Consider the following 17,419-nt stretch of genomic DNA (forward strand, 5'->3'; position numbering starts at 1 on the left):
TCTGCAGATAGGTATTACCTAGAGCTTCTCATTTATAAAATTACAATTTTGCTTAAAATTATTTATTTAGATAAGTTTATATCCGTTCGAATAAATCTACGGCCCACTATCTATAAGAAGGTAACAAATCATGACTTCCATACAAACGCTACGCGTCTCCAAATTAAGTACCTGTATACCTTTATATTATACGCTAAATATTTTGTTCGGGTTAGTGAGTCATTATGAAACTATTAAATAGGACACAAGATGGATTATAATTTTAGCTACGATTAAAACTATTTTATGTCCGTTTATTCACAATTATTTGACAGTACCTAAACCAAAAAAAAATACCGCGGTGATAGCTTCATGATTTTCATCTTGATAGCATGAATTAGTAGTACCGAGCGTTTTATTAAATTGCATTAAGCCGATAATCTGATAATTCGTTTAGGTTATTACCTATGTATAAAATTGCACTACAACTCTAATTTTTTCTCCTGTATTGACTAATAAAAATTAACTTGTATGAGAGTACTAATTTGAATACGGCATGAAAGCTTGCTCTAGTCTCTATTTTAGCTTACTTTATTGTCTATCAATTGAACTTTTGTTTTGATTTAAAAAAGTAAATATTTATCTCTCGGAATTTGATTATTTACACTATCGCTGATGAAGTTATCTTCCATATTGAAAACAACCCATTTACCCGGTATTCTATGAGCAACTATTTCCGAATGTTAGCTGTAAGTATTAACACGGTAGGTATAAACTTCACCATACTTAGGTATCTGAAAAGTTTTTGAGTCTATGGATCTCTACCACAAAAAAATATAAAGAAACAGGGTTTGAAATTCATAGGTTAAGAATTGAGTGGGGTAAGGGCAAAAGTTCAAAAAAAATCCCCATAGTTTCATGTGCATTTCACGTTCACGCATAAAAAAAGATATTTGTTTGTTGTCAAACTGAAGTGTACTTACAATAATATTAACATTATTTTGTCAAAACATTGAGAACATAACTATCTTAACTAAGGTTTAAGAACAACTTTATTTCTCATAAAATAATTTACATAATTCACTTACTGAGAAACAATATTTAAAGCGCACAAAGGTAGGTACCTACTTCTATAAAAAATAAACAAACAAAAAAATAAAAACAAAAATGTGGGTAGATTAATAGTAAACTCAACACATCACTTTTTGAACCAAATCATAACATAGATGCATGAAGTAGGTTTGTACTGGATGTGGCATTGATGGCATAGGGTGTTATTCTACTAGTATTAAGTTATTGTTCTCTTATATTTGTATAGTATGGTTTTATTAAGTTGTTTTAGTTTAATATTTTATGTATTTATATACAGGGTTACTGGTAAGTAGACCGCATCCTTTCAGGAGGTGATAGTACTGGTCAATACGGACAAATTTGACCCTGGGATATACTGGGCAAAAGTTAACCCGTTTCAAGATAATCGAATTTTAAGATCGATTCTTTACAAGTCGTCTAGGTACACGTATACATTTTTATTACTAGTTAAAAGTCTCGTTTTTGCGAGTTTTTGTGTATTTTGTGGCTTTTTGGATAGCTAGACAAATGTAGATGTTTTTTAAGTATTCTGCACAAAAAAATGAAGAGTAATATTTTTGAGAAAATATCTACTAAAAAAGTAATTGCTGTTCGCTATAATTTCCTCTGTGATTTGTACAGTTTTATGGTTTGTTATTATGAAATGATTCATCTTCTATCCAAAAACACACAAAAGTCCACAAAAACGAGACTTTTGACTAATAATGAAAATTTATACGTGTACCTAGACGACCGATCTTGAAATTCGATTATCTTGAAACGGGTTAACTTTTGCCCAGTGTATCCCAGGGTCAAATTTGTCCGTATTGACCTATACTATCACCTCCTGAAAGGATGCGGTCTACTTACCAGTAACCCTGTATATACAACATGTAACTTAATTAACGCACATCCTGAAATTAGTTTGTTCAGAATTTTTTACTGAATCGATTTATATCCTCTCCTCTCCTCTTTCGTCCGAACCAGCGTTGTGAGCAGACGTGTTATTATTTATTCTTACTAATTATCGCAAAATTAACTACGCTGTTACTCTAAAATAATACTTATAGTAAACATTATAAACTTGCAAATACAAGTTCAGTTAAAAGTGAAAGGCACGCCGGTGTTACGCGGAGTGCCTGTGTGAGGAGTGTGGCGGCATAATTGCTGTCTCTGTCGTTTGCTGAGTGACTCGACGCGATCGCGGTGCTTGTCGCCGCTCGGAGCAAGCGCTTGCTACGCGTCCCTCGTAACTGGCTACGAGCGACGAGGCTGCTACACTGACCGCGGCCCGCACGCCCCGCGGCACCCGCCTTACGCTACTAGTGCTACGCTCCGACTGCCAATCGTATCTGTATTCGCAACGCCCTACTGTGAGTTCTTAATCTTTTTACAATGAGTCTACTGCGCTCCCCGCCGACAGGTGGATTGTCCACCTCAGACCCAAATATTAATAGCTCAGTATCAGACAGTTCTACGTCCACTGCTGCTCCGAACGTAACAATGCGAAGTAATTTCAAACGTATCAGATTGGACGATTCTGAGTGCACAAGCTTCGACTTGTTTAAGGAAGAGATGATGGAAATGCTAAATAACTGGAAGAAGCAACAAGATATAAAATTGGATAAACTTGATACGCGTCTGGCTAAATTCGAATGCCTAGAAAAAGGATTAACTGAAATAAAAACTGGAATTAAATCTTCTAACGATGAAATTGAAAAATCTCTCGTGGAACTCTCAGCTCAAATAAAAGATTTGGACAAAAAGATTGATAACTTAGAGTCTGAACGTATCAATACACGTGCTAAAATTGCAGAGCTTGAAGAAAAGAATGAAAACTTGGAACGAACCATCAGAAAGACCTGCATAGAGATCAGAGGTGTACCCAAGAAGAAGAAGGAAAAAAAGGAGGACCTACACACCATGGTTGCCAGCTTGCTCAAAAACACTGGAATTGATTATTCTCCTTATGAAATTAAGGACATATATAGGCTGCCATCAAAGGAGAATGCGTTGACATCAACCATTGTTACTGAGTTCACTAACACCTTTATCAAGGAAAAATTTTTAAAAGGAGCCAAGCTGTATAACACCCTGCAACCTGGTAGACACATGAATTCAAGACTTCTGGGTCTGGAAGGTCCTGAAATACCTCTTTTTATCTCTGATCACTTAACCTCAAAGGCCAAAAGGTTGCACTTACTTGCTAGAGACTTTGCCAAATCAGAAAACTTCCAGTACTGCTGGATTGCTAACGGACGCGTTTTTCTACGTAAAAAAGAGGGCGAGAAGTATACAGTTGTTAAGAATGAAAACACTTTTCAACTACTACGTGAAACTTACAAATCTAAAAACTAATTACAAGTATAGTAAATCTGATTTCATTATTAACTTGGTGCACTTTAATACACCGATATCTATAATTTTGTACGACACTAAGCATAACATATTCATCTACACACAAACGCGTATCATACAAAACTCACCAGTAACAGCTAAATACTCATATTACATACAAACATCTCTCACTTCACACAACAAACCTAATATGTTTCCAAAATTAACCATGCTACTACCACTCTCAGGATTTCAGTCCATCCCTATATATCCCTATATATATAACCATGGCTAATCAATATAACTTGATTAAAGACCTCGATAGTACTGAAATTCATGTAAGTACCGTAAGGAACTACCCACAGGAATGCTTGCATGATATCGGTGATGTTGAAACGCAGCTAACTATTGTGAGTCAAAATATACGTAGCATCATGAAAAACTTTGACAACTTTACTGTTTTCTTACACAGATTAAATTTTTTGCCTGATATTATAATCCTGACGGAATGTCGACTAAATGACACAACACCTCTGTTTTCTTTAAACAATTACGTATGTCACTATTCTAAAAATTTTTTGAACCAAAATGATGGTATTGCCGTTTTCTACAAAAATAATCTCCCGCTGTTAATCGAAGAACCACAATTTAATGAAGCTAACTGTTTATTAATACACGTCGGTAAAGAATACACAATATGCGCCATTTACAGATCACCCTCTTATTACAACATTAATAACTTTTGTGACTCCCTAGAAAAGATCATGCATCTATGTGAAGCGCCTAACTGTGCTATAATCGGAGATATTAACATTGATATTTTGGAAAGTTCCAATGATAAACGTGCTTGTGACTACTTGGACTTAACTGGTCACTACGGTTACTTCCCAGGCCATCTGTACCCCACCCATGACCGCACGTGTTTAGACCATGCTATGATAAAAACTAAAAATCACGCTAAGACTGTAATATGCAAATCAGGTATTACTGACCATGACACTGTCATTGTAGGTATTCCTAGGGCAAAACAATGTTCGCTCCCGGACACTAAATATAAAATTAAAACTAATTACCTAAACCTCACAAAAGCTATCGAAGCCACAAATTGGAACTTTATATATGAACACACGGATATTACGAAAGCTGTAACTGAGTTCACAGAAACATTAAGTAAAAATAAATAATAGTTTAAAAAAACTAAAAAACACGCTTTTTATAGAAAAACCAACTAAAAAATAGACAATAAATTTTAATGAATTTAAATTAAGAAAACAGTGTTAAAAATTTCAATGAATATAAATTAATAGTGTGAATACAAAAAAAAAAATTTAAAATAAGCGTGGGGTGCATGGTGTCAATAGTTATAAATATTTTATTGACAGATATGAGTACAGTGATTTTCATTTCGATAATATCTTAAAAAGCACCCCACGCTTTTTTTAAATATTTTTTTTTTGTATTCACACTATTAATTTATATTCATTGAAATTTTTAACACTGTTTTCTTAATTTAAATTCATTAAAATTTATTGTCTATTTTTTAGTTGGTTTTTCTATAAAAAGCGTGTTTTTTAGTTTTTTTAAACTATTATTTATTTTCTACGTTTTAGTTTGTTTTAAAACTATTATTTGTTTTGTAGAATTAAAATTCTCTTTAGTATACAAAAATTTGACAATATTGGAGAAAACGGCTAAAGATAATTATTGGAAATAAAAATTAACATCGAGTCCTGCCTTATCAACTGTAGAGAAAAATTCTAGAAAATTTTAATTAATTTTCTTACCTTATCGACTATAGATGAAAATTATATAAATTAACAAAAATCATATTTTGCAAATTGAAAAGCCTAGAAGTCGGTGTCTAATGGATGGTACTAAGTTAATTTTGCCACCGACTTCTAGGCCGATGCACCTAAAATTTTTTTTTTTTTGCTTTTTAGTGTTTTGGGAAGTCGGTTTAATTTTTTTGTAAAAAGGTTATTTATTTAAAGCTTTTCAGTGATACGAATAGTTGTCACTATCCATACAAGTGGGAAGTTCTCATCAATACAAAGAATATAAGTCCAAACGAGGTATTTTACATATTCAGTTGTCGAGTTCCCTCGACTTTCTCTGGTCTCCATCATCAGGTCAGCTCCAAACCTTCACTGTTGCATAGGTCTTGTCAATACGAATAATTTAAGCCCAAACACGAGGTAGTTTACATATTCAGTTGTCGAGTTCCCTCGACTTTCTCTGGTCTCCATCATCAGGTCAGCTCCAAACCTTCACTGTGGCAAAGGTCTTGTCAATACAAATAATTTAAGCCCAAACACGAGGTAGTTTACATATTCAGTTGTCGAGTTCCCTCGACTTTCTCTGGTCTCCATCATCAGGTCAGCTCCAAACCTTCACTGTGGCAAAGGTCTTGTCAATACAAATAATTTAAGCCCAAACACGAGGTAGTTTACATATTCAGTTGTCGAGTTCCCTCGACCCTCTCTGGTCTCCATCATCAGGTCAGCTCCAAATCTTCACAGTTGAATAGTGCTTTTAGGCGTACACCTGAGTGTTAAGTTTTTACCCTATGTATGCCTACAACTTTTGAAGGTTGCCCTCAATTTCTCAGGGTTTCCATCATCAGATCCTGACCTGATGACTATGGGACCAACTGGCAGCTATTCCGAGTCGAACAAAAAAATAATCACGTAAATCGGTCTATAAACCTCGGAGTAATCGATGTGTATGTGTAACCTCCTCCTTTTTGGGAAGTCGGTTAAAAATGGAATAATTTTATCAAATTAGTGTATTGTCATCGGTCCTCAATAAATCTACAAAGTTTGAACGAAATCTGGCCGTTTAAAGTGGGTCAAAATCGCGCCCAAAGAAGTCGGTTACAAACATACAGGTGAAGCTAATAAAAAGCGTGTAAAAATACAAAACGCCACATCTATAGAGCCAATTAGAAACTCAAAATCAATTAAAAAGCCATGGATGACTACGGGCCTAATTAAATCTATCCGCAAAAGGGACCGCTTACACTTTGAGAGTAATAAAAAAGAAAATAAGGATAACCACATTATACAACAAACCTATAAAAACTACAGGAACCAATGTAATAATCTTATACAAAATCTTAAAAACGCATATGACGCAACTACTTTAGAACAAGCTAACGGGGACATTAAAAAAACATGGACAGCTATTAAAAATATCTGTAATATTAAAAAAACCTGCTCTCACAGCTCAGAACTTGTGAGTGCTTGTTCTAACCCCATAGAGTCTCTAGATAAAGCCAATCTCTTTTTTACTACTATTGGAGAAGATCTCGCAACAAAAACTCTATCGGCGCTTAATAAAACTGAAACCGAACTGGCTGCCACTGTTGGCACTATGTACAAAAATCATCCCCCACGTGACTCTTTCTTTGCGAAACCTACTGATAGATATGAGGTCAACAAGATAATCACAAATCTTAAAGACAACTCTGCGGCAGGGCATTACAAATAAGATTCTCAAATTGAACAAGCAGTATCTCGCTTCCCCTATTGCCTATTTGTGCAATTTAAGCATTACCACTGGTATTGTACCTATGGCCATGAAAATGGCGAATGTTTGCCCAATATTTAAATCAGGTGACAAAAGAATTGCATCAAATTATCGTCCCATTTCCCTGCTTACATCGCTTTCTAAAATACTGGAAAAAATTATGAACACTAGGCTTTTAAATTATCTGGAGAAAAATGGCATGATATCCGACAATCAATACGGCTTTCGCAACAATAGGTCGACAGAAGATGCAGTCACCAATTTAGTTGACTTTATTGTCTCTAAACTAGATAATGGTTATAAGTGTACCGGAATCTTCCTTGACCTGGCGAAAGCCTTTGATACGGTTTCTAGAAGTATCCTAATTAAAAAACTCGAAGGCATAGGAATCCGTGGTACAAACCTGGATTGGTTTCAATCCTACCTCACAGACCGCACACAGAGAATATGCATAGGCGAAAACTGCAGCTCCTACGCAGGCCTCAATTATGGCGTGCCGCAAGGCAGTGTACTCGGACCAACTCTTTTTATAATTTATATAAATAGCCTTTGTTCGCTGCCACTGCATAATGCCAGAATTTTCGCCTACGCGGATGATACCGCCATAGTCTTCTATGAGAGAACATGGGAGTCCGTCTATCAGACGTCTGAGTTAGGCATCAATCGGGTTACCAAATGGCTGACATACAACTTGTTGACGCTAAATGTGGATAAGACGAAAGTCATCAATTTTAGTGTCAGTTCTAAAACCCAATGTCCTTCTCAGATGGCTGTCAAATTGCACACCTGCAATAATTACCCAGATGCCTACTGCTCGTGCTCCAGCTTTGAACAGGTAGCTTATATTAAATACCTTGGCGTATTTATAGATAAACACCTTACCTGGAGAAAACAGCTGCAGTATGTGAGAGAACGTGTAAGGAAACTGATGCATATATTTAAGAGAATGGGACAGATAGCTAAAGAAAAAACCTTGAAAATGATCTATCTTGCTCTGGGTGAATCAATTCTCAATTATTGCATCACTTCATGGGGGACGGCTCACAAGACAAATCTTATGATAGTGGAACGCTCACAACGAGCTATTCTCAAAGTTAGCTATAAGAAACCTATACGTTACTCGACTGACTTGCTGTACGAAGAGACAGGGGTTCTACGCGTTAGACAATTATATATAATGGCTACTGCACTAAAATTCCATAAAACCGCCCATAAATCATTAGTAATGCCCCGTCATGCGCGTAGGAAACCTAACTGGCAGAAACCTAAAATCAGACTAGATTTTGGAAAAAGATGCTTCCAATATATGGGTCCTTTTATTTACAATAAATTAAACAGTGCACTTAATCTTCTTCATAGGACTAGATCAGAGTGCAAATCTCTCATAAAACACTATTTTAAAGGAATGAATTATGACACCACGGAAAACATATTAATAACAGTTCAGTAATACGTTTTAATTTTGGAAACTAGCGCACAAACACGCTCGTGCACTCACACCCACCACACACCCACACATGCTCACACACATATACACAGTCACACACGCGCACATTTACATTCATGCACGCACACATACACACACTCACACACGTGCACACATACACACTCACACACGCGCACATTTACATTCATACACGCGCACACATACTCACACATTTACACCACGCATACACTCCAATGTATACAATTATACTCTACCCTAAAATTAAAACTACATATTGTATACTATAAAATATATACTATAGTATGTACTTGCCTTGTTTTTACCGTGTACTATTCAAAAAATCCTATGTTTAGTTTAGTTTATCGTAGTGATGAAAGAGACTAGTCTCCACGACACAGGGAATCCTAGTGTGGAGGCTAGTGTTCTAACTTTCTTTGTAACCACTATATTGAAACAATAAAGTATTATTATTATTTGTATGTCTCTAACCGACCACGGGACTACAGAGTCCCGGATTTTTGGAAGGCGAACGTGGGGCCGAAGCCAACACGCTGAAGCCCTTTTGAGACAACTTTAATGAAATGGTAACACAAAACCGACGATTATCCCTGTATACACTATAGAAATGTACCCAAGGACAATCCCCGGTTCTGTGCTAAACTATTGCTAACTATGGATGAAAACTACTTAGGCTATTGTGATGGGATGCTAATGGACTAGGAATGGGGAAACTACGGGAACTATCGCACCTGCCGATGACAATGTATTAAATACATGTTAAAATGGCAGGTGGAGACTCGCCAACTCACTTACTGGGCCCCCGGGAATCAGTCACTGAAAAGCAACAAGAGGGCAACAGGGACATGAGCGGCTGAGAAGGGTGAGGATACCTCGGCGGACTTTAAACGCAGATCACGCGCTCCCTGTGGGTCCAGCATCACCGGCCCACTCGCCACTTACCACGAGGCACCTACCCTCCGAGCAGGACTAACCTTGCTCTAGCGACTCCACTCTGACCGGCCGATGAAGGCAAGCCAAGAGGCGGGAGACCTATCCCCCGTCATGCTTCACTCCGGCAAGCCGGAGATGGGGGACAGTATACTCTCCCTGGAGCACTCGGATATATAGCCCCGCGGGGTCGCTACTCCCCGTCATCCGCCTCAGATGCCCTGCGGGGCTTATTATTATTATTATTTGTATGTCTCTTTCTGACCTCGGGACTACAGAGTCCCGGATTTTTGGAAGGCGAACGTGGGGCCGAAGCCAACACGCTGAAGCCCTTTTGAGACAACTTTAATGAAATGGTAACACACAAAACCGACGATTATCCCTGTATACACTATAGAAATGTACCCAAGGACAATCCCCGGTTCTGTGCTAAACTATTGCTAACTATGGATAAAAACTACTTAGGCTATTGTGATGGGATGCTAATGGACTAGGAATGGGGAAACTACGGGAACTATGGCACCTGCCGATGACAATGTATTAAATACATGTTAAAATGGCAGGTGGAGACTCGCCAACTCACTTACTGGGCCCCCGGGAATCAGTCACTGAAAAGCAACAAGAGGGCAACAGGGACATGAGCGGCTGAGAAGGGTGAGGATACCTCGGCGGACTTTAAACGCAGATCACGCGCTCCCTGTGGGTCCAGCATCACCGGCCCACTCGCCACTTACCACGAGGCACCTACCCTCCGAGCAGGACTAACCTTGCTCTAGCGACTCCACTCTGACCGGCCGATGAAGGCAAGCCAAGAGGCGGGAGACCTATCCCCCGTCATGCTTCACTCCGGCAAGCCGGAGGTGGGGGACAGTATACTCTCCCTGGAGCACTCGGATATATAGCCCCGCGGGGTCGCTACTCCCCGTCATCCGCCTCAGATGCCCTGCGGGGTTATTATTATTATTATCTTGTATGTCTCTACCAGACCTCGGGACTATAGAGTCCCGGATTTTTAGGAGGCGAACGTGGGGCCGAAGCCAACACGCTGAAGCCCTTTTGAGACAACTTTAATGAAATGGCGACACAAAACCGACGATTATCCCTGTATACACTATATAAATGTACCCAAGGACAATCCCCGGTTCTGTGCTAAACTATTGCTAACTATGGATGAAAACTACTTGGGCTATTGTGATGGGATGCTAGTGGACTAGGAATGGGGAAACTACGGGAACTATGGCACCTGCCGATAACAATGTAATAAATACACGTGAAAATGGCAGGTGGAGACTCGCCAACTCACTTACTGGGCCCCCGGGAATCAGTCGCTAAATCGCAACAAGGGGGCAACAGGTACATGAGCGGCTGAAGGGTGAGGATACCTCGGCGGACTTTAAACGCAGATCACGCGCTCCCTGTGGGTCCAGCATCACCGGCCCACTCGCCACTTACCACGAGGCACCTACCCTCCGAGTGGGCTGCTAACCCTGCTCTAGCGACTCCACTCTGACCGGCCGATGAAGGCAAGCCAAGAGGCGGGAGACCTATCCCCCGTCATGCTTCACTCCGGCAGGCCGGAGATGGGGGACAGTATACTCTCCCTGGAGCACTCGGATATATAGCCCCGCGGGGTCGCTACTCCCCGTCATCCGCCTCAGATGCCCTGCGGGGCTTATTATTATTATAAATGTATGTCCCTTCCAGACCTCGGGACTATAGAGTCCCGGATTTTTGGGAGGCGAACGTGGGGCCGAAGCCAACACGCTGAAGCCCTTTTGAGACAACATTAATGAAATGGTGACACAAAACCGACGATTATCCCTGTATACACTATAGAAATGTACCCAAAGACAATCCCCGGTTCTGTGCTAAACTATTGCTAACTATGGATGAAAACTACTTGGGCTATTGTGATGGGATGCTAATGGACTAGGAATGGGGAAACTACGGGAACTATGGCATCTGCCAATGACAATGTATTAAATACATGTTAAAATGGCAGGTGGAGACTCGCCAACTCACTTACTGGGCCCCCGGGAATCAGTCACTGAAAAGCAACAAGAGGGCAACAGGGACATGAGCGGCTGAGAAGGGTGAGGATACCTCGGCGGACTTTAAACGCAGATCACGCGCTCCCTGTGGGTCCAGCATCACCGGCCCACTCGCCACTTACCACGAGGCACCTACCCTCCGAGCAGGACTAACCTTGCTCTAGCGACTCCACTCTGACCGGCCGATGAAGGCAAGCCAAGAGGCGGGAGACCTATCCCCCGTCATGCTTCACTCCGGCAAGCCGGAGGTGGGGGACAGTATACTCTCCCTGGAGCACTCGGATATATAGCCCCGCGGGGTCGCTACTCCCCGTCATCCGCCTCAGATGCCCTGCGGGGCTTATTATTATTATTATTATATCATTTTTAATATAGGTAATTTTTTATCCCAAAAATAATTAGAACTACGGAAATTATTGTCATATTAACCCTGTATAGTCAAAACAAATTCAAATAGACCGTAACTCAAAGTAATAAGACTTCGTGTATTGTCGGCTTTTTCCGTAGTTTCGTTATGTTGTGTCGAGTCGAGCGGATATTTGCGTGCGTAGTAGTATGACCAAAAAGTTCTCCAATAATTGGTATAACTAATTTAGTAAATAACAATGCATATACATGTTAAATTAAAAATTCAGTCTATGTATTATGATTATAACATAATATTCTAATTGGGGTGTTTGAGGGTGTGCGTTAATTACGTTACATGTTGTACATGTTTTTTTTTTTTGTGTTTCCTTTTTTTTGAGTTATTAGTTTCTTGATTGGTTTAATTAAATAATTACAAATAATCAGTATCTAATAATAAATCTATATCATCATCTATATAATAAATTATCTATGTAGGTATGAAGTAATAAGTAATCTATGTATCTATGTATATGTGTGTGTTTCATTTATTATCTAGTTTATGTAAATTATTTGTATGAATTAACTATGTGACTTTTAGTAGTTTTTTTTTTTTTTTTTAATTTTACATATTTTTTTTCTTACTTTATTTCTGATGGTAATTTATTATAAATTGTAACACCCTCAAACTCCAAGTTTCTTTTTCCATAGTTAGTTCTAGGAGGACGGGTAACTAACTAACCAGCACCACAGATTATGTAATAGTTACTACAGCACGTCTTAGGTTGATCTTTCGGGTTTGTTGTTTAGTAACTTTAATGTTAGAGTGGATTTCCTTATTTAATATTTTACGAATTAGAATACACATATAGTATATGTACGTTTGTTTAATATTCATTATTTTTGTTTGTTCGTATACCTTTTCAGTAGTCATGTCATGTCCGAAATTTATAGTTGAATAAAATTTTTATCAATTTATTTTGACCTCGTTGAATTGGATCCAAATTAGTTTTCGTTGCAGTACCCCAAATTTCGACGAGATAATCGATATGAGGCTTCACCAGAGAGTTATGGATATGATATCGTACTTGTATTTATTTATTTAATACTTCTTGCACATATAGTACAATGGCGGACATAACGCCTCAGGCTTCTCTACCAGTCTACCTTTGTCGGAAGACAATTTGTTATATTGCGTAGCACCCCTCTTAGTGTTCTTAGTTTCAGTTGATTTTTTTCTAGATGTGTCTTCCAGGATAGGTTACTATGTAATATTAGTCCAAGATATTTTTCTTCGGATTTTGTTCCAGTTGGTCGTCAATTTAAAGTTCGAAATTATTATTTATCTTTTTATTTTCTGCTGCAAAGATAACATAATTAGTTTTTGTTATATTAATGGTTAAAAGATTTGACTGAAACAATTAATTTAATAGATTAAGATCATTTTGAGCGTCGGCTGTCATGGCTTTGACTGAGCATCCAAAGTAACTCGATGGACCGAGCGAATAGTACACCGAATTGCTCCAATAACGTCATACGTTTTCGTAATCTACGAAGTTTGATTATGTAGCCTTAGTTTATTTCGTGTCAAATAATGTACCATAACTGCTTAGTGCTTATTTCGTGAGCTTCTGTACTTCGTCTGCGCCACTATGGCACTAAATAGCTAAAATAATGCAGTTAGATATGTAACAGCCAAAATGACGCACATATGTGTAGATAAATCATATTATCACAAAAATAGGTTATGTTGAATTTATGTTGATTTTAAAGATTACTAGCTTCCGCACGCGGTTTCACCCACGTCCCGATAAGACTGTTTCCCGTAGCCGAATGTTAACAAAAAATGTCCTTTTCCCGGGGCTAAGCTATCTCCCTTCTAATTTTCAGCTTAAACGGTTCAGCCATTCTTGAATTGGAATGAAAACAATGAAGATAAACTTTTTGTGAACTAAATCATGATCGAAAAATCGTTATAAAAAGAGAACTTCATGGCTTTTTTTTTTCAAATTGTATTAAAATGAGACCATTTTTTAATGGACCAAAGTTACAGTACTCTAGTAGTTGATACACAAAGTTTTGTTATTAGTAAAAATCAGATGTCTTACTACTAGGTATAGATTTTGCCATAAAAGACTTATAAGGTAACGGTAGGTAAAATTGAGCCCTTAAGTTTCTAGTTCTTAACAAAATCCTTGCTTTTTTAACTCATTATTTCTTTCATTGCAATGAAAGCGAACAAGCTCGTTCAATTGTTCACAAAATAATAATTATTTAACACTCTCATAAATTGAAAGGGATTAAACTCCATAAAAAAATGAGTATTCTTAATACTTACTTATGAAAATAATGGCATATCCCTAATTTAAAAAAACCAAAATACCTACTTTGTTTAAAACTGTGGAAATGATGACGGATGAAATAGTAAAAAAACATTTTGTACGCAACGAACATGCAAATTATTTTTCTACCCTCGATAATAGAATGAATATCGTAATAGAAATAGTATAGTTATCCGCACGGATATTGAGCTCTCGGCGGAAGAGTGGGGATCGCTTTGCGCACTATACAAGGCCATAAACCAATAAATCACTTCTGCTCAGGTGAAGGTCGGGGCTCAATATCCTTGCCGATGATTATAAGTATATTATGTCATCGGCATTAGAGATTCATGCTATAAGTTGTAATCGCCTTGGTAGGTTTACCTCTGTAGATAGGTAAACCTACCAATGCTGCTTTCGAATGAATATTTTCAATATTTTTTTCTACCGGAAATTTTGAGAAAAGAATTTTTGTGCGCTCGGTAAGGTTGAAAAGATCGCTTTTGATGATATTTGGAAATGATAGTTAACTTTGGAGAAGGGTAGGATACTGGCATTCTTTGTATCGAAATTTGAGAAAAATAATGTTTAAAAAACAAACTTATTTTTGCGATCGGATTGACAAATGATAAAATTTAGTGAACATATAAGGAAACCATAAGATTATTCATTATTAATACAAGTTATTGAAATATTAAAAAAAAAGAAAAAAAATGGCGGAAAAAGGAGGGCGGAACCGCCGGCAGTGGCTAGTATAGAAAATTAGTTCACCTGTTCGCCGATAGATGACGTGGTAACAAATAAAACGACTATTCACTACTAGGTGTCGCTGTAGCTAATGATACGTCCTTTGGCTAACAGATGTCGCTTATAAAACTAATTTGCCTACTAGCTACAAGAGGTCGCTGTAACCAATGCTGCGCCCTTTGGCTAATAGATGTCGCTCGTAAGACTCATTTTCCTACTAGCTACAAGTTATCGCTGTAGCCAATGATACGCCCCTTGGATAATAGATGTCGCTTATACTACTAATGTGCCTACTAGCTGAAAGATGTCGTCGATGTAAAAATATGTCTTCATTTTAGTTCTAGATGTCACTGTCTTGATTAAAACGTTTTTTGGCTACTAGATGTCGCTTGCACGACTAACCTGACAAAGTTTGCGCACTGAATAAAATTCATTCTTGTATATCTTTCGTTTGTCCAACAGATGTTCTACTGGAGACGTCAGCGGAACCCGAGTACCAGTGCGGAGGGTCCCCGTACAGGGTGCAGCGCGCCGCCGCCAACGTGCGCGAGCGCCGACGGATGCTGAGGTCCGGACCCAATGGGTATCCTCCTTATTTGTTGCACGTACCTCCTTTATTTATTCTGAAACCTTTTCCATCTTTTAAATACCCTACCTAACTGATTAATTTGTTGCTCTCATATGGCTGAGTTTTTGTCTGTCTTGCTCCTAAAAGTGAGTGATAAATTAGAGCCCGTCTTGTTTTTAATTCTCATACTTCTAATCTATTACATTTACCATAAAAATGTTTGTCACTCCAGTAAATACCTGTAATGCCATGTAGTTTTCCCCTCGTTCTTTCTCTTCCGTGGTTTCGCATAACGTCCAAGCAAAAATCAATAGGAATCCTAATTTATTCTCTTAGTTGCTCTTTAATAATTTGTATTGTTTTCATAAACTGTTGACTGATGCAGCTTTTTCGCTTTCCATCAGTCTAATTTAATTCGAAATGTGGCATAGGCAGATACCTATTTTACTGTATGTGGTTTCGTTCACAAGCTATAATGTTGTTGTGGTGTTGTGATTTTAGCAGTATAAACTCGGCGTTCGATGAACTGCGGGTCCATGTGCCGACGTTCCCGTACGAGAAGAGGCTCAGCAAGATAGATACGCTGAGACTGGCCATCGCCTACATTGCACTGCTGAGAGAGGTAAGGACCGTATACATTATTGCACCTTGCTGCGTTTAACACTTCATTAAAAGCGGCCTTTTACTACTCCACAACAAGTCAAAATTTAACTAGTAACCAACTAAACTATCCTAATGGCTGGTCTTCAGCGTGTTAAAACTAATCGAGTACAGCCCGCGAAATTGAACAATTTATTATGTACTAGATGTACCTACAACAAACCCTAACCTTAAGAGCCCTAACCCACGCACCCTCACCCTACGAGTTTAGAATTGACTAAGTCCTAAGTGAGATTCAACGCCTGCATTCCATAATTTTAGAAAATAACTTCTGTGAAAATGTAGTCTATGCTATGCTTTTCCTTTGACAGCATATTTTACTTTCAGGTGCTGGAAGCAGACTATGACCCACTGACTTACGTCGAGAAATGTCTTCGTGGGGAGATAAAAGCCGATCGAGCTCATTGGAATACTAGCGGTAAAATACTTTCATGTCTATTTCTATTAAAATAACAAAGTTGTGTTGTCACCTAAGAAAAATATGTTTTCTTGTTTCCAGACTTAACTGCCAGGCTATCGTGGATCAATTGGGAGAACCTCGGCGTGAACCCTCAGCGCCGCAGCGTCCTGACTTCACTCGCTCTCAGTTCCGACAATCTTCAATATGGACACAACTAACCTTTGTTTGATGCCCAGGGCTATAGTCCACCTATGGTTTTAAGATTTATGAAGCTTCACGATCTTCAGTGGTGTATGGAACAGTGTGGTTTCTTCAGACCCTAAGAGCCTCGTCGTAGGCAGTATGTGCTGACATTAGGTAATTCCCTAGAACTGGATCCTACACTGATCCTAACATTACTTTGACCACGTCCATATCGAACAACGAATTAATCCGCAGTTTTGCAAAGCATAAAACCATATGTGGACATGTAGCCCGATATTTGAATCGTAGATCAGCCCTACCACTAGAGGCACTAGACATTTGCTAAGCATAATATCGACTATTTATCCTCTATTGTATTATAAATTTGAACTAGTCATGATTGTAAAAGTTTAAGCACTTTTTTGGGGATTTTATTGTGATAATTGGGTATCTGACTTCGTACTAACCACACATAAAAAAACAGTCAACATCTATCATAGCAATTCTATTGAAATCCAAATCAATCCAAATCATTTAATGATTACTTAAGTCACTCCTTAGTCATACAAATCCTTCACTAAGGAATGGCTTAAGTAACCATTAATTGTCTCTGAGTGGGGAGGTAAGATTGGGATATTTTTTTAGGAGGTAGGGAAACATATCACGAATAATTTACTTACTACAAATATATTAATGCAGTCACACAGAATTTCATAGGTTATAGGTTGATCATTTCGTATAAGTAAATATTATGAGTATTTTCTAAAAAAAAAATATTTAAGTTTATTTTAGAGTTTAGTTGCTGATGTGCAATATTTAGTGTTAAGATATTTA

General features: G+C 38.2%; 1 protein-coding gene across 1 annotated transcript; it reads left to right on the forward strand.

Annotated features, from left to right (window-relative positions):
- The first annotated feature begins 3,674 nt into the window (after positions 1-3,674).
- Positions 3,675-17,419, forward strand: LOC124645281. Its single transcript, XM_047185080.1, has 6 exons — positions 3,675-3,711; positions 4,144-4,368; positions 15,237-15,342; positions 15,844-15,964; positions 16,330-16,420; positions 16,502-17,419. Exons 1-6 carry the CDS (start codon positions 3,675-3,677, stop codon positions 16,618-16,620), a joined length of 699 nt encoding a protein of 232 aa, XP_047041036.1. The 3' UTR covers positions 16,621-17,419.

The sequence above is a fragment of the Helicoverpa zea genome, chromosome 31 (genome assembly GCF_022581195.2).
Source record: "Helicoverpa zea isolate HzStark_Cry1AcR chromosome 31, ilHelZeax1.1, whole genome shotgun sequence".
NCBI lineage: Eukaryota > Metazoa > Arthropoda > Insecta > Lepidoptera > Noctuidae > Helicoverpa > Helicoverpa zea.